Source organism: Drosophila hydei, unplaced genomic scaffold, assembly GCF_003285905.1.
Source record: "Drosophila hydei strain 15085-1641.00,03,60 unplaced genomic scaffold, DhydRS2 tig00000060-arrow-pilon, whole genome shotgun sequence".
NCBI lineage: Eukaryota > Metazoa > Arthropoda > Insecta > Diptera > Drosophilidae > Drosophila > Drosophila hydei.
The window spans coordinates 4,082,160-4,100,742 of NW_022045656.1; the positions used below are offsets into that span (position 1 = coordinate 4,082,160).

Genomic DNA, 18,583 nt, shown 5'->3' on the forward strand with positions numbered 1-18,583 from the left:
CGAATACAGAACGGGCACACGCATTCTTGAGATACGAGTTTGGTGCTGACTTTGAAACGAGTGGGCAGTGACTTTGTAAACAGCCGTAGCCAGCCTTGTCTGTGGCTCTTTGTTGGGCGTCTGGGGCTTGAAGACGTTGTGCACGTCTCGCTGAAAGTTTTACAATCGCAACTAATTAGCAAATGCATGCTAATTTCCTGTTTTCAGTTGAAACCAATAGAATTACAAAGTGCTGCACGTATCGCTTTATGCAATTAGCTGCAACTGACATATGTTAACAACCAAAAAGCAGAAAAAGCCTTTGTCTACGGTCTGCCAAAGTTAAAATACACTTGCAGAAAATATGTTTGTTACAGATGATGATGAGCAGATATAAGCAAATTTATCACATTTAACTACAGGTATAGGTTCAAACTCATCGAAAACTTATTGAAACCCCTTTGGTATCCTGGTCTGTGCCTAGCTGAAACCTACCTAAGAATATTTCTTTTAATCAGGAACTGCATTGGAATCTGGTCGCCTTGTCCAAGGCTAGTTAAGCAACTGCTTTGGCAAGTGTATAAATAAGCGCATTCGCATATTTCATAATGAAGTTGTTGTGGAACAAACGCCCCGAACAAAAGGATGGCTTACAAAGGGCGCTCGGCGCTCGTTTATCACATCAGCCCATGCCCCCACAATATGTTGGTAGCCCTGGTATAATTACTAGTCTTATGCAGCTACAGCCAGAGGTCGAGGCTAGGCAATTGCACTTGTATTTAGCTTTTACCCTGCTGCAGCTCCTGCAATCGATTTGAGTTATTGATTGTTACGACGACGACGACGACGACGTTGACTCCTCTATGCTATGATTAATTTAACGTTGAGTCAGGCTTTTGGTTTGGCCTGGCTTTTGATTTGAAAAATTAGTGCATGAAAAAATAATAAAAAAAGAAAAAAAGAGGAGCGCAGGAATTGCCAACTGCAAATGAACATAAATCAAACAGTTGGCTGATTGCATTCGAAGTGCTCACAAATTGCATGATTTGCAATTTCTGTGCTGCAGCAGCAGCAGCATCAGCATCTGAGAGGGACTCCAGTTGCAGCATTCCCCGGATGCTGACACGACTTGTCCGTGCTTCGTGTGTTGCACTTGGCTGCGGACCTCACGTTGTATTTACGTTGCGCAAATAATTCGCATTTTTGTTGCAAGTCGCGACTCTTTGCGACTGCACATAAAATTATTGCCTGGCATTTTTATTTGCCTTTTTATTGTTTGCCGTCCATTGTCCTGCCTGACAACGTTTATTGTTTTGTAATTAAATTTTTTGGACAAGCAGCAACAACGTCGCTTGCAGCATGCCTCGCAATGTGGCAAAGCCATTGTCCAGCTCACTAAATCTTCATTTGCTTCGAGTGCCGTCTAAGCCAAAGACAAATTACTTGATACGGTCCAACTTCTGTTTGACGCTTGCAAAAACCAGATGCGAAATGGCCCCAAAAAAAATTATGGTCTATAAATTAAGACCCACCATTTGCTACAGGTTCTGTTCGCATATAGAATAGTATCTGTCTTAAATTTAACAATTCTTATTTGTATATAATTAAAGTGATCAACCATAAAGGGGAATGCACGATATTCTATATACAAATATGTAAATACATAGACATATTTCTGTATATTTTAAAATTCGTTAATCTTCTGCGCTGATCTCATTCTCATGCAAGTTCAATAGGCTTAAATAGCTTTTTTCACTGTCTCGCTCTGTTTTTATCTCTCTTTCGAATCACATTTTTTCTTTCTAATTAAATTCTTGTGTCTCTTAGTAAGTTTTTAAAGTAAGCTAAGTGTTTTGTCAAGCTTTTTGCCATCTTTGCTGAAAGGTTTTATAAGAAGCCTTAAGCTAATTTTACTTTTTCTTATTACCCTCACTATCTTGCCTTCCTCTCTGTATCTTTATTTTTGTAGCGCATCTCTAAACAGCATTAAGTTGTTCAATTTCTTTTCTATGCGTCATTCTTGAAGGTCTTAACAGCTGTTTTCATCTAAATGCCAAATGTTTATATACTCTTGGGACTCTTGGCATGGCAATGGGCTTTAGTTAGCTAGGCAGTCGTTAAATCCAAGTCCATAAGCCAGGCCCAAAGTACATGGCGCTAACCAAAATCAATAAACATAAAGGTCTGGCAAATTATACGCTTGTGGAGAGAGCACAAAAGAGAGCGCGCGAGAGAGAGAGGGAAGCGTGCGAGGCAGAGAGAAAGAGTGTGAGACAGTCACAATTCAAAACAGGTTAACCGGCTATGTAAATTTGTATTAATATTCAAAAGATGCGATTGCGTGTACAATATCAACAACAACTAGTATTAATATGCATATGACCTTCGCCTCGGATGATGGACAGCCGAACGTTGCGAGAGCAAAGGGTATACGGTATACGTATATATATTGGTTAAGTTATATACTATATGCATGTAAATTGTGTTTTATTGAGTTATTGGTCCCGTGGCGAGTATGCGTCCTCCAATCAGTTGCAAGGGCCATAAATTGGAATTAAAATCGGCAATTGCAGCAATTAATTGCGCTTAATCAAGACGTTGAATATGGCAAACGATGAGGCAGCAACAAAAATTACTATTTGAGCGAAACAAAAGCACATAGAGAGAGAGAGAGAGAGGCAGTCCGGCGGAGAAGTAAATAATATTATGGCCATATCGAAGCTATTTTAATGGCCATCGTCGTTCGAAGGCATGAAACAGAATGAAATGCCTCGAGCCAAACAAAATACACAAACAAAAAATACGTGTGCAGAAAAAGAAGAAAAAAATTAAAAGAGCAGAATTTAAACCAAACGAAAATATGGCCAAGAGGCATTTTGTTTATGTACATTTAAGAGTGTTTATGATCAGCAACATTTTGTGATCATTAGTAAATAATTTACGCCATTTACAGGCTGAGAAAAAAATCTAAGCTGGAAATTATTTATTTTTAGGATTTATAAAATTGTCAAATACTCTACTTTGAAATTATTTTATTAAATTGTTAATTGTTGAACCTTAATATTACATATAGACAAATTATTTATTCATTTATAATTAATGTTAACATTTTGCTTAATTATTCAAATAATTTTTTTTATAATTTAAACTATGGAAACTATGGAAATACTGGAAATGAAAATATTGTAAATGAAAGCAGAAAATTCTTGTTTTTTTTTTTAATTCTTTGTTTATTTAATCCTGAAAATTAAACAGAGTTCTCCAGATAATATACTTTTTCTCAATATTAAAAAATAAATCTTAATATAATTTCCCATGTGAACATATATATATATATAATGACATATAATGAAATTGAAAATGAATGAAGCAGAAACTCCAATTCTTTATATCCCTGTAGCTCATAAGAGTTCAGAGCTATAGGACAGAGAAAAGAAAAGTTTAGTAAAAATGTTTAAATGTTAAATTTGTCAAAAGAAAATATAATAATTGGCATCAGTAAAAAGTTTTGGTGAATTCGTATTGCAGCTGCTTGTCCTCTTCAAAATTACTTTAAAATACACGTACCTCTGTTTTAATAGGGTATCATTAAAGAGAATTTCGCAATGATAAAGCGCGCACCCTTTTTGTGGATCTGTTCATGTAAGCTGCTTTTGCTTATTGGGCCCAACATACATTTAATGAACTGCCAAGGCGCAAATCTTCCAACAATGTTGTTGCTCTTATTGTTGTTGATGTTGCTGCTGCTGCTATTATTGTCGCTGTTGGTGGGCGCCGTAGAGCGTGCGAAATTTGTTTTAAAGCCTCTTAAAGGCAGCAGCTCACAGCACTTGAAAACAGAAGCTATCGCCATAGCCATCGATGTTGCTGTTTTTGGGGCCAGCAGCATTTGTCAATTGAACTGAAATTAAATTAATTATGGTCAACAGAATTTGGTCAGAATCATTAATTAGTTTGGCCTTTGTGCTACAGACAGAGCCAGAGAAAGAGAGAGCGAGAGAGAGGGAGATGGAGAGATTGAGCGCTGTAATCAAATTAATTAATTAAGTTTAGGCACAGGCGTTTATTAATTATATTATACGCTGTTTGGTTGTCGATTTCAGTTATAGTCGCCACGCCTAGTTCGACAACGCCCCTTCTCAAGCGTTGCTAATTAGACTAACCTGATTAGCTATTGCTAAAAAAATGTATAAACTTGTGTGTGAGAGTGTGTGAGAATTTGTGAGTGTCTGTGAGACTGTGTGAGACTGCGTGAGACTGTGTGCAACTGTGTGAGTGTGTCTCGGTCATCGAGAATACGTGTCCAGGCTACTCACACGTACGCACAACAGCAACTACAACACCCACACATTGTTGCTGGCCTCTTGAAGCTGCTATCGTCATGCGATTTTTATCAGCCGCTCACTACGGACAAGTATTAAAGTTGTTGTGGCTGCTGTTGTCAAGACACAACACCTTGAAGCTGTTGCACATTACAGCCAACACGTAACCGGTTGGGCAGCCGCCAAGGTGTTGAAACTGATAAGCTGATTGGCTGTATAGGTAAAAATAAAGGAATCATGGGGAAAAGCAGAAACAGTTACAAGAAAAACTATAAAAAATGCAATAATTTTTTAAAACTTAAAAGATGACTTTTTAAGATATCTTATGATAATCTTATGTAAGGATCTAATATTATAATACCATGGAATAAATAAATGACTGGGTCGAAGATCTCAGTAACTTTCAGTGGTCTTTAGGATCAAAGATCTTCCAGATATTTCCGTATTCATTATTAAGAAATTGTACTCCAATTACAAGCAAAAATAATAGTTTATTCTTCAATATGTATTTAGTGCTAAGATCTAAATTCTCTTCAGATACAAAGCTTTCTGCAGCGAAAATAAATAACAATAAAAATTGAAATGTTGTTCGGCTCGCTTATTTATTTATATATTATTCATGAAGTTTGTGGCCAACGTGTTATTCTATGAATTTATTTGGATTTTCGCATTAAAAAATCAAAGCTTTACATTAACACATTATTTATTTTTATACAGTTTCAATGTAAATGTAATTAATTTTCTAAAACTTTCATACCTTCAGAACGGAATCGATTCTTTTGAAACTTTTTTGACCCAAATATTAATATAATTTAATTGCATAAAATAATTTTACTAAAATTATTGTAGAATATATCAATTATAAACATATAAGCGGGCTCGATAGGTGTCGATCTATTAAGCTTTATAAACAAATTATATAAAAACTAATCTAATTTATGGCAAAATAATTTGCACTAATTTAAAGCCAACGAATACAATTAGAATAAATATTTATGTATTTGCGTGCACATCATAAATAATTATGCAAAATATGTTGCAAGCACACACCTTTGCAGCGGGTGGCAAGAACAGAAAACAATTGCATTTTAATTATAATAAATTAAGTTTTAGCCACGCATTTGCATAGCAAAATAACATAAAAAACTGTGAAATATTTATAAAATGTAATATGCAGAAGTGAATTTATTATGCTTTTGGGTTAAAACGTATTGCACTGCTTGTCCATAAATTATGGCAAAAAGTTAATTAAATGGAAAAAACTATCAGGCAGCAGCTTTATCAGCTATCGGCTGATAATAAAAGCTTATCAAACTGTTACATATACTATAGTTAACTGCATATCTGATAATTTATGTTATTCACACATTTCTTTCTTACTTTGCAGATAAGAATTGCTGAAGCCATTGAAAATACATTTATTTAAAAATAAATAAATTATTGATGGAGGTGAGTTCCGAAAAACGAAATAATCTGGAATCGAAATTGCCATTCTCCCCATTTTGGAGCTCAACAAATTTTTGCCAATGTCAATTTGTAGCAGGGAAAAATAGAAATATAATAAAAATAATAATAATAAAAAAAACAAGTTCATTGTTTTGGACTCAAACTAATAAGCGCCGAATAAGGCCAGCAATTTAGCGAACTCTCGACTGCAGTTGCCGTTTGCCGTTGCCGTTGCCATTGCCGTTGCCGTTGCAGTTGCAGTTGCCAGTTGGCTGACTGTCTGCCTCTCGAGATGCTCCCAAGTAGCTTAACATTGTATGGCATTGTCTTTGCTGCTCACTGCGCGCTTCTCGCTTCTCGTTATTGTGCCAAATGGCCATAAAAGGTTAATTGGGTCCTTAGCAACTTGGCCGACAACAAAAACAAATGATGCCAACATTCCACGCTGCTTACCTCAACCTCTGCCTCTGCCTTTGTCTTTGTCTGTCTCTGTTGCTGTGGATGTGTTTACTACTGCTGCCTTTGCTGCTGCTGATGCTGCTGCAATATAGAAAAATCTTAATTAGTTAATTAAAACAACAAACAAAGGCGAGTTCGAGCCTCAGGTCCAGACAGTGTCCACTGCAACTAGTTCAGTTGGGCTACTGCATAATTCATGCGCCTTTAATGACAACCACAAATCGAGCAGGACACCAAAGTCAAAGCCACAGTCTAACCCGAAGTTGTAGCTACACAACGAGAAAATTTACGGAATTTTTAACTCAAATTAAGTACAAATGTTCTCCAAGTCGAAATATGTTAGACATCAAATGAAATTGAAGCAGTGCCGAAATTCCGCAACTCGCTTCGCTACAGTAGTCCCTCGAAGAAGAGTCTGTTTCCTTTACAGAAAATCAATAAAGCTGAGTTTAACTATATCGTTTTTAATACAATTAATTTGTATTTAAGCGAAGTATCTTTTTATAATTTCAAAATATAATTTACGCTCACTTAGAGATTATTAAGGACAAAAAAAGTCAATGTTTTCAGTATGAGTATATGAATGAGTATAGTGAATTCTTTTACTTTAAACTATTACTATAACCTCCAACAGGATGCCATGTACAAGAAGGTTACACCCTATATAGAAAAATCTTAGTTATAAAAGATATTTTTACTGATCGCTTTCTTATATTTTGTAATATTGAAATAAGAGTTCCTTGACAATTTGTAACCAATCAAAAGATACTGATCACAAAAACCTATATGAAAACATCCCTTTTTCTTTTAGTGTAATTGGTTAGTGCCCAGTTGTTGGCACTTTGATGTTGGCTGTGCTTGTTCTTCTACTTGATGCTGTTGTTGTTGTTGTTGCAGCAGCAGCAACAGCAGCCTTACGATAGAGACACGTTGTCTGCTATAGATCCCCTGTGTTTGCCTGCGCACGTTTGTGTGTGTTTATGTTGACTCAAATCCCCGGAGGTGACATTAAACTATGAAAGGCATTTAGTTTAGCGATTTATATAGGCGACTTTTTGACAGTTTTATGTCTCTCGCTGTCCACAGGGCGGCGTTCAAGGTGCAGATTGAGGATAACGAGCTGAAAACCTATAAAAACAACAACAAGAGCAGGAGCAGGAGCAAGAGCAAGAGCAACTGCAGCCTGCTTGGTTTATGCTTCATTAAATAGCCAGGCAATGTTTATATTTCAGTGGCTAAGGACCTCGTTATCCGCCTCAATCAATGCAATTGCGCGGAAGCGATTTATGGGTGCCAACCACTTGAAGCCCTTTACAGCCATTACAATTGCAACATTTTGCTAGCCAAGTGGACTGAGAAATTCGCAATGTAATACAACAAAAAACTATAAAAGAATACGTGAAGATGTGTAAAAATGGAAAATATGGCAATACATTTGGCTTCAGCTGGAAGCTTTACGATTGCTAGAGCACAGAATTGCATATTCTAAGCCATACGAAAGGAGAGCGAGTATTGAAATATATATTTATGGAGCAGTCAATTGAAAACGAAGTTGTCTTTTAATGTAGTAGCCAGCTTTTAAATTCCCAAATAAAAGCGAACGGAAAAGGCGATGATAAAATAAAATGACAAGAGAGGTCAGCTTGTTAGAGAAAAGGAAAAGGCGAAAACAGAGAGAAACGGGGCAAAGTTTTATGAGTCCTTAAAAATAATATTTTCAGCTTATATTTGAAAATTGTAACAAGTTCTTGAAGCATTTGAAATGTATTAACAATGTATCATTAGGTAAGCGAAAAGATCTTAAAACTTCAGAAGACTTTCTTAGTATAAACAAAAATTTGTTCCTATGCCAGCTATTCAGTCCTCTAGTTCAGCCCAGCCAATTTCTATATAAAAGTCTTTTAACAAAAGTTAATTTCATTCATGAGAAATTTTATTTCTATAATTACTGAGCTCTAAAACTTAATAATCCACAACAACTTCCATTTATGATTAATGTTCTGATCTATTACCCTTTTTATTCATACCTATTCATATCGTATGCCATTTTGCTACGATTTAATTAAGCCTAAGCACATCAACATTTGACCTGAAATCAATGCCAGGCACCAGTTCAAGTTCAATTCAAGGTTAAAGAAACGAAAAAAAAGAAATATTTACCATGCGTAGCGCTTGTTTAACTAAAGGTTTAACCTCTTGACTTTGCAGATTCACACAAATTGTTTGGCTTTTAGTTAACCCTTACAGAGAAAACAAAAGCTCCAATCGTGCGATACCATTACGGCCACAGCACTAGGGAAAACCCCACCAATGAATGTGTTTATCCACGTTTATATATATACATATATATGTATATAACTATATATGTATATGTATTTATATATGTATATATCTGTGTGTAGGGGAGTCTGATCGGGTCTCTATCACGCAACCCAAAGTTATTTGTTTTTTTTTTGACTATTTTTTGTGCCGGTCATAAAAAATGACCAACTGCCATTAGGGGCACAAAAATGAAACCATTTTTGTCATTTGACAGGCAATTTTCGAGCGTTACATTTTTCGATTTCTCTTTCGTAGCCCCCGTTACTAGACCGCCCCTCTCTAATTTGTGGTGCCAACGCACAACAAAATTACTCGACCCGCAGCTAGTACCAAGAGATATGAGAGTGTGACTGTGTCATATGTGTGTATGTGTGTGTGCGTATGTGTGTTATGTGTGGATTCTGTCAGTTGCGCCCACAGAATGGTTGCTGGCCATAATGTGTAGACCGTTCTTTGCCTTGCCTCTCTCTACTCCGGGCAAAAATCTGTGGATAGTTTATCTAGAGCTGAAAGCATTTTTCCAGCCCATGCACATTTCACATGAATCCTTAGGCATTTCCTCGGTGTCTCTCTCTCTTTATTTGGCATACTTAATCGAGTTGCGACATTGAAATATATTGACTTTATTATCCAAGCGCTTGTGCGAAATTGTGTGTGTGTGTGTAGGTAAGGACTATCATTTGATTAAATCTAAATCTGTTTATGAACCCAAGTTTTCTCTCGCCGGGCCCTCTTATTAATTTTAACAAGAAAGCTGCATAAACAAAATTAACGCTGATAACTTTTTGCAGATTTATTGCGCTAGTTGGCCAAATAGTTGGCGAATTAGTTTTCATCTTTTTATTCTTATTTCCCTTTTATTCAATTTGCAAAGAGTTGGGCAGCCAGTTGGCCAAGGTCCAAGCCAGAGGAAAATGCAACTTTAAGCGCAGACGGCTAAGGCGAAATGCTGGAATAAAAAACAAAGTGAAGTGAAAAACGTGAAAAACTGCAAGTTGTAGTTGTTGCTGCTGCTGCTGTTGTTGTTGGGGGCAACTGTTTGCAATAAGCCTGAATAACCGAATGAATGCCTGAATGGTTGAATGAGCGCTCGAGTGGTAGACAAACGAATAAATATGGGGGTCGCGCCATATAGCAGCCAACAGTTCCGCTCAGTTCAACTGACCTGGCCAAGAGCGTAGCTGCCCATTTGTAGTCAAAGGCGGCCTGCCTGTTGGTATTTGTAGAAATTTCCTGCATATGCAAATGTAGAATTGATTTCTGTGTTGGCAGTTGCCGTTTTTATGCGATATTTTTCCTTTGCATGACCCTCGATTTCGTTGCCCATTTTCTTGCTTTTGTGGATGACCTTGTGCTTAGTCAAGTGCAAGGTTGGAGCCAGTTCGACCAGAGACAAGTTTTTCGCTAATCAGTTTTCAGTATTCAATTAAGTAATTTGTTGCAAACTTTCAACGAGTTTTTCTCGAGACTTTTCACAACTTTTTTCCTCTCCTAGTCTGCGCATAGCTTAGCTAATCCATTGACAGCGTGTCTCAATTAATCAAGCTGAAAACTGAATGAGTGGCAAAAAAAAAGTACTTGGGGCCACATGTTTTGCCTGTAATTTCGTGCAATCATTTAATTGCGATTTAATAGCGCGCTCATCCTGTAATTTGCTTTTTTCTTCACATAATGAGAATCGCATCGAGCGGCGTTAGGTAAAAGCATTGTAAATTGTGGAAAACCCGAACCAGGAGCAAACGCGTACGTGTGCAGACAAAAACATTTAATTACATTTGTGAGCATAGACAGTCATGACTCTGACAGGAATCTATATAATGGATACCCGAGAAAAAGAGAAAGAGTGTGTGAAAAGAGAAGGAGAGAGGGTGAGAGAGAGAGAGCGGGAGAGAGTGCTATTCGTGTGTGTAGCAAATTAAAGGCTATAAAGCATGCGTGGCATGCTGCATTGGCTGAGGATGCAGTTGCTATTGAACTGGACAAAATGGGGAGATCCAACTGTTGTTGGTCTCAACAAATTAACAGTTAAGCGCCAACGGTAAATAATTGTCAAAGACAACGACAACAGTAACAGCAACAGCAACAACAAGCTAAAGTGGTTGCTGCTCCAAAACGCTATTCGTGCCCCATTTGAGAAGATGTTTTTGCCCCCGAATGAGGTTTGACTGGTTTCTCTTGTGGCACATGCACCAAATAACCAAAAGGAGCCGCAATTTTCAAATCTGAGACTGGGAAGACCTGGAAGACCTGTTGTCTGCAGATTCTGTTGCCGTTGCCGTTGTTGTTGCTGCCTTCATAGCTAACTGGCCAGGCTTTCTGGTAATTCTAGTCGTCGTCTCGCTTCTCGCTTGGCGGATGTGCAAATATTTTGATTAAATTTTCTCCGTGGCAACTTTCTTTGCACCAATGTGTGGCAGCTCCTGTGTTCTCTGTGTGCACTGTGCGTGTGTGTTGCAGCTGCCGGTTTTCAGTTGCAAGCAACACATTTCCTGCTTCTGCTGAAAACACGTTTTAGCTTTAGCTTCTTCATCTACATTATCATCCTCATCATCATGGTCATCATTATTTATATCATCATCATCATTACTTGTAGCTGCGGCTTGATGCACGTCTTCGCCCAGTTGCGCTGACCTTTTGCTGACACGGCTCACAATACAAAATCAAAGCCAACATTGTTTCCAATTTTAACGTTTTGCCATTAATAAAACTTGGCTTTTCCATGGCATTGATGGAGTTTCCTTTTTGAGTGTTTATTTTTAATACAATCAATTTATTTCTTTCTTTTATTTCAATTTTCAGCGTATTGTCTGTAGTTTTGAAGTACCTCAAAGTGTTCTTAACTCATCTTTGTGAATAGTTTTTGCTCTGTAGCCAAAGAATTCAATTTAAAGTATTTATGCTTTGCGACCTAATATACATATAATTCTTGGTTTGGATTTCTATTTGTACATTTTGTTCATAAGCTCACATTTGTCTCTTATTTAATTTAAAGTCACTGTCTGTATCCAATTCAATAAGCTAAAGACATGTTGAGAACTTTATATAAGTTTTTCAAAAACTTTTACTAAGAACTTGGCACCACTTACCCCACTTTTTCGGCAAGTGCACAGCTGCGATTTGAGTCGAATTTTACTCCCATTTTCCCCTAAGCTAAAAACTGTCTAAAATTGTAATTGGCCGGAGGCAAAGTTCTATTGCTGTCGCACGTAACTCATTAGCAACTAGAAATTTGGCTGGCAAAAGTTTTCTTTCTTTTTTTGTGAGCCGAAATGCAAATGAATATTAAACGCAGACTGCGGCTGCGTTTTAATAACTGCGGATTAAGTCTGCATAAATAATAATCATAATAAACTGTGTGGCAGCAATGAAAACGCGCATCAGGGCGTAACAGGGACGCCGCCACGCCCAGTCCCTCTACCCGTTTCTCTTCCGGAATCTGGGCAAAAACTTTTTGCATAAGAAAATGACAAATGATCGGAGTGGAACTTCTGTTGGGTGGTTCGAGTATTAGCTGGAAAAGTTACAGTGATGGCTTGAAAGGGAGAGAGAGAGGAAGAGAGTGCGAGAGAGACGGCCATGAAAAGCGCGACAATGAGGTTTTCCTTTGTTGGGGTAGAAAAATTCTTGGACTTTGTTTCGCGCAATTTGCGATTCTTTTTCTTTCGCTCTTCTTTTGCGTAATATTTCACTGGGCTTAAATGGCAGGCGATGCTCGCAATTTTTCTCATTTCTTACAAAATAGTTGGCTCTTTGGTTTTAATATCCCGGCTAAATGTGCGTCTAATTATGCCAACAATTAAATGCGAACTTTGATAAATGAGCAGGAACTCGCAGGAGGAACTTCATTGACGGCGGATCATCCTGAAGCAAGAATTTACATGCCAACGGCGTGCCTGACTTAACATGCAATTCAATTAATTTTTATCTTATCTGCAGAAGAACACTGAAGAGAAAGGCAAATGAAAAAAGTCTTCCAAGAACAACGCACAAATTACTGCTACGCTTATCAGTCAATTAGCCGAGAGATAAGGCAAACAAGCGACGTGAACATAGCGCAATTCCGAGGGTAAAAAACTGGGCTCTCGACTCTCATGGGGATTGACAGTAAAACATGTCAGCCCGCAGGCCTCGGCCGAAATGTGGGTAACAATGCCACCACGTTCGCTTATCGAGTTGCGCTGTCAACGCATATCTTTTAATTTCAAGTGTTTTCCTGCTCAACTTCTATCTGCCTGTCTGCCTTTGACTCAAAGCTCAAGTAAATTGTTTCCATCTATGACAGAATTTGTGGCAATAACAATCGGATTGTCTTGGCACAAATGAGTAATGAAAGCTACTGTTGCTGCCTGCAAATATTATTTCTGTAAGATATATATATATATATCTAGACTCAATTTCTGTTGAAACCGCAGCTCATTTAACCAAGCAACACGCAAAATTGTAAATACGTTGTACGCATTAAATTTGATGGTGAAATTAATTTGAAGATTCGAAAACTACATTTTATAGTTAACTCAATATTTGAAATGAGCTGACTGTGTGATAAGTTGTTTAGTCATACGAGGCCTTAGCAGCTTACCCGCTTAGTCGCAAATAAACATTTATAAATGGCAAATGTGATTGCTTGAATATACGATCTACAAATAGAATCTTACTTAGTAAAATATTTATACACGCTTAATTGGAGTTTGTTTGCAACTTTGTTAAAGGTGTACGCTAGCATTTATCGCTCACTCATTAATTGGAACAAATTTAGTCAGTAAAACATTTTGATCTATGAGACGGGATGATACTTTTTTGATGGTGCTTCCTCAGGCTGCAGCTTATCAAAGTGGTATTGATGTATTTGCTAATAATAATGAGTCAATGAAACATTTAAAAATTAAGCTAAAAGAGATTTGAATGTTGGGGTTATGGAACAATGAGACTCTTATGCTGCAAAGCGAAGGTGATAACAAGAATCTTTGCAGATCGAGGACGAGAGTCAGGCAGAGGCAGGGAGAGATATTTACGCTAAAGAATATGACACATAACATACCCCGTAAAGATACCACATATGCGCTTGCTAATAATGAAAGAAAATGCTATCTCAAATAATAATAATAAAGCAAATGCTGTCACTCATTGTTCTTTCTTCACATGCTTTAACAATTTGGGCGTGTGAATATTTGTTGTTGGCTCATAAAATTAATTTTGTGTTGCCTGTTGCCCTATCTGAGTTTCCTGTTATCTCAAGCATTAAACTTGAAGCCCTGACATAATTTAAAAAATACGCTTGACAATACCTGATGCGACCCCGTTGTCAGATACTTATCTCTCGATTACGTACACTTTACTTTCCATTTCAATTGGATCTCAGGTGGGTAAACCATTTGCCCTCGCTAATCAAATGAAATTGATAATTCAGTATTAAAGTTTAACTGGAAAATAAATAGATATATATGTGCATTTGCTTATGTGAAATGAATATAGTTTTATTTGAACGGCAGCACATTGCGTGCATTGCGCATACGCCACGTGGCCCAGCGAGACGTGAATTTTAATTAACAAAAGCATTTAAATGGAAATCGCTAGCACCGCAGGCAACAACAAGGACCATTTGAATGGCCAGCAGCTGCAATCCGTTCCCAAATAGCGAATTTGCGTCATTGTAAATCGGAAAAATTCAAAAATACAAATAAAATACCAAACGAGCTCTGTGCATTGCATGACATCTCATCAATTATAGATTGTCTGATCCAAATAATTGTGTATGTGATTGCTCTTGAAGTAGTTTGCAAAATAATTTGACCAATAGCTGCAAATGACACGAGTCCAAATCCCTGATTATACGCGCCACCAACTGTCAAACAAATTAGTTGCAAATCCCCGGTTACGAATATAAAAAGACTGTACATGCATGTGGACAGCAATTGTTGTTAGTTTGCGATGTTATTCTAATGCTTATTTCAACTGTAAGCCACTCGTTCGCTCTTCTACTTTCGCTGGCCATAAATTTTTCGCTGTGGCTGGCAACTCTAATCGCTCCACTTTTTGCAGAAACTTTTACAGCTGAGTGAGGACATGACATGTGCTCCCTCTTGCTCTCTCTCATTCTCTCTTGCATTTTGCTGCTCTCTTTTGCTCTGCTTTTCAATTTATTTACACACACAGACAACGGAAATTGCCAACTGTGGTGCAGGGTGGTGCTGTGGTTGGCTGGTTGGTTGGCTGGCTGGTTGGAGGGCTCTGCCAGGTCGGCGATGCCACTTGAACCCAACGAGCCATAACAAAAGGCACACGAAGTAATTAACTTGTATTTATTGTATGCACACATCAGAGTGAAGGGGGCAGGGCGCCCTCTCTCTAGTGTGCGTGTGTGTGTGTGTGTGCGTCTGTCTCTGGCATGGCTGGCTTTTCTAATTGATAAGCTGGCCCTGGCTCTAAGCTCAGCATGTTCATTCAATTACTTGGCCTAGACCCAAGGCTGCATTTGACCAGCTAACTGCAACCGATCTGCTGCGCGCATTACGCGGCCCAGCTAGTACTTAATGTTTATTACATTTTCCATTTAAACATCAGGAGAGGAAGAGACGCAGTACCTCAAGGAAAAAATGTTGAAACATAAAAGTAAACAAGTACTCTTTTTCCTGCTCTTCAAATTCACATTTCAATCAACAACAAAAATTAAAAATATACAACATACATTACATTTAATAAAGAAACGGATATTGAACTGAATTGAGTACTTGTGTATTTTAGGCAAACTTTAAATATACCGCTACAGGTAGCATTTAATCTGAAGTAAAGATAAGGAGTTCACTTATTATCGAGCAGTATATCTGTGTTGCTATAAATAAGTATTGATAATTTAAAATTGGCCCCGGCAAGTATCGAATATTTTGCATTAAAGAAAATCTATTGATAAGAATTGATTGAAAAAATTGAAATTAAAAATTAAAGATTAAAAACGATTTTTGCGATTTCGTACGAAATTTTCAATTTAAATTCAGATATTAATTGATATAATTAAAAAATTTTGTAAGCTTTTACGAGTAACTTTAAATATTATAAATATTTTAATGAATTTTTAAATTGAATTGAAAAAGCATTGTGGAAAACCAGAGGAAAAAGGTTTTTATAAAATTCATAAACAAGCTTGAGGGTGTGTGAAGGTGAAGGTGTGTAAAGCAAAACGTGTGAATTGTTTTTATTAAAAATAGTTCCACATTGAAAACAATAATAAAATTACAGCACATTGAAATCAGACATAAAATTGCTTTGAATTAATTATTATTTAAGGCAAACAAGCAGAAGTATTGAATTAAAATGTTGTTTCTTTTTTCTACGTTATTAGAATAAACCAGCAAAAACTTATAACTGAAAGTCTAAGCCGGATTTGTATGTTCTTAAAAAGGATTAAGTAGTAATCCTTGGATAAATTGATTACTTGTTTAATATTTTAAATACTACTTATTTAATTTTTATAAGGAACAGCTTATAAACTGTGAAAATCTCTATCAATCTCGCCCTCCCACTACGACTTCATGCCAAAATTAGTTGCCAAGTTGTGTGGTTAAAGCGTATTTCAAGTTCGTTAGAGCTGCGGCTGGATTCTCATAGTAGTTGTTATTATCTTTTGGCTTGATGCAACAACGTGGCACGCAACTTCTCGCTGTGGGGCATCCACTTGTCGAAGACACCGGCACTGAGCTTGGCGATTGCACTGAGGGGCAGAAGCTCAAGTGGCGTGTCATTTACCTGGCGACCGCCAGAGAGATAGAAAGACTTTGCAACTTGCGAGGGCCTTAGCGATGCTATTCCAAGTTGTGCAATTATATAATATTGACATTAGTTGCATGTTGCTGTGTATTTAATTGCGGTGCGAGAAGCTATAAAAAAAAAAAACAAAAATGTGGAAAATCAATATTGCTCGAATAAATGGCAATCATTTGATTTGCGTTTCAATTTAATGGCTTAATGTGCAGCTGGCTTAAACGTGTGCAGATTGGACTAAGTAAAGACAGCAAACTAAACTCAATTCCACTCAACTCGATTCTTAATCTGAAACACTCACTATTTCTCATTCACTTTATGTCTAATGCTCTCTCTCTCTTTTTCTCTTTTTGTTTTGGTTCATTTGCAGGCTGAGTGCACAAGGAGACTGTTAAATTGACTTAACCAAACGTGTGGCGTACGGAAAGGACACAACGTCGCATCTTGTCCATTGCTTCCTCTTCATATCCAACATTCAGACTGATTCAACTGATTGTGAGAGAGTGTGTAGAAAACTTGGAAACTATAGCAAAAGGCATTTCAAGTGGAATGGCAACAAATTGAAATACGTGTCCTGCAGCAGACGTGCGGCAACAACAACAACAACAACGACAACACCAACAACTGCAGTAGATAACAACTAGAACATATCAGCCTGCCAAAAATTGTGCAGCAAATCAGCTGGCATTCGTTTTTGGTGCCACATATCCGGGCATTGATTAATGTTACGTATACGTCGCGTACGACAATCGCCCTTTAACTGTGACCACTCCACAATTTCCACAGGCCATTAACAACTGCAACCGGAATTGCGGCCATACATACAGCTGTCGCATATACACAGAAGAGCTTCCACCAAAAACTTTCATCATGGCATTCATTTGGCGACGTCGCTCCACAACAATTGTAAAGCTGGTAGCATTGATGCTGGCCATTTGGTTCTGCATCGCATTTGTCATATACACGGATGACACGCGTCGGCGAGCGTCCGTTCAGGAGAGCAGCGGCTTTGGTGCCAGCGGCAACAATGGCCTGAATGCTGGCGGTGGAGGCGGCGACCCTGTTGCACTCGCTTTAAAGAACGGGCCCATTTCCGAGGAGGAGGAAGCAGCAGCCTTCGATGCCTTCGCTGGCAATCGCAATGAACTAGAGGATGTCGCCGATCGCGCCGCTCCACAGGAGGCGGATGTGCCGCCCACTGCAAAACATAAGCGTGTCAAGGTGATACCACGGCAGCAGGCCGTCGACTCCTTGCACCGCAATGTTGCTGCCGTTGTCCCTGTGGAGGACAAAACGGCCCATAAGCAGCCACCATCCAAGGAAGACGGTAAGCTAAGCCGGCATATTAATTAATATTTAATGCCCCAGCCATATTTCACATTGCATAATTGAACTGTGCGCAGAATAATGCTATAAGTAATGATATTTTGCATTAATTCTGACCGACCAAGGCAGAAATATAATTATCGTAATGCTTAGCAAGCCATTAAGATAGATTAAATATTGAATTCAAATTTATTTCTAGCCTAAGTTATGTATTTGGTAAGCATTTAAACCTTGAGCAGCAGATATCTAAGGTTTTATTTAAATATTTGATTTGACTGACTAACAGCTTTATGAGCGGCGCATGCACTATATACACTGAACCGATTATAATGAATTGGACTTTAAAGCATAATTGTTTTTTCGAGTCGATTTAGATTTGTTCATCTATGTTTATACGAAAGTAGAGACTAGAGTATTAAAATAGATATCATATATTACAGTCGGGCACTGCTGATTTCAATTAAAATACAATTACTTGATTATTGAGCTGTTTGCTGCGATTTCTTGTCTGATTTATGAAAATTGACTAGACCAAACCGTAGTACTCAGCTTTATATTATATATATATATATACATTTACAAAATATATTTTTGATTGAAGCATCAAATCCTTACATCTCTTGGTGATCTGACTAATTGACTAACTGATCTATCTAAGGCTCACAACCCAAAGAGATATTAAAGTCTAACAGACTATTTTTTTCTATAAGAATAGTGTACAACAAGTTTGACTGAGAAATGCTTATTTTAACCCAATGATAAACATATATAAACATAGATTATCTGATAAAGATAATTTTTGCATTATTCTTGTCTTAAAGCTAGAGTTGAAATTAAAAATTAGTTGTTTGCTTTTTAGATATTTATGATTGTAACCTGCTTTAAGAAATATCAATTTAGAATCAGAATAGAATACACCGTGAGAATTCTTGAGAACTTAAGAGTAGCTATAAATTCTTTAGCAATGCTGACAT

General features: G+C 37.5%; 1 protein-coding gene across 4 annotated transcripts in view; it reads left to right on the forward strand.

Moving 5' to 3' along the window:
- The window catches only part of LOC111594729 (putative polypeptide N-acetylgalactosaminyltransferase 9), a 71,779-nt gene that overhangs the window by 15,679 nt on the left and 37,517 nt on the right, over positions 1–18,583 (forward strand). For 3 of the 4 annotated variants that reach the window (XM_023308190.2, XM_023308164.2, XM_023308181.2), the window contains exons 2-3: positions 5,689–5,750; positions 16,654–17,610. In XM_023308190.2, the coding sequence (XP_023163958.2) occupies positions 17,154–17,610 (457 nt within the window). In that variant the 5' untranslated portion in view covers positions 5,689–5,750; positions 16,654–17,153. Of the gene's footprint in view, positions 1–5,688; positions 5,751–15,611; positions 15,689–16,653; positions 17,611–18,583 lie in introns of those variants that run through there. The other variant, XM_023308173.2, reaches the window with a different exon arrangement.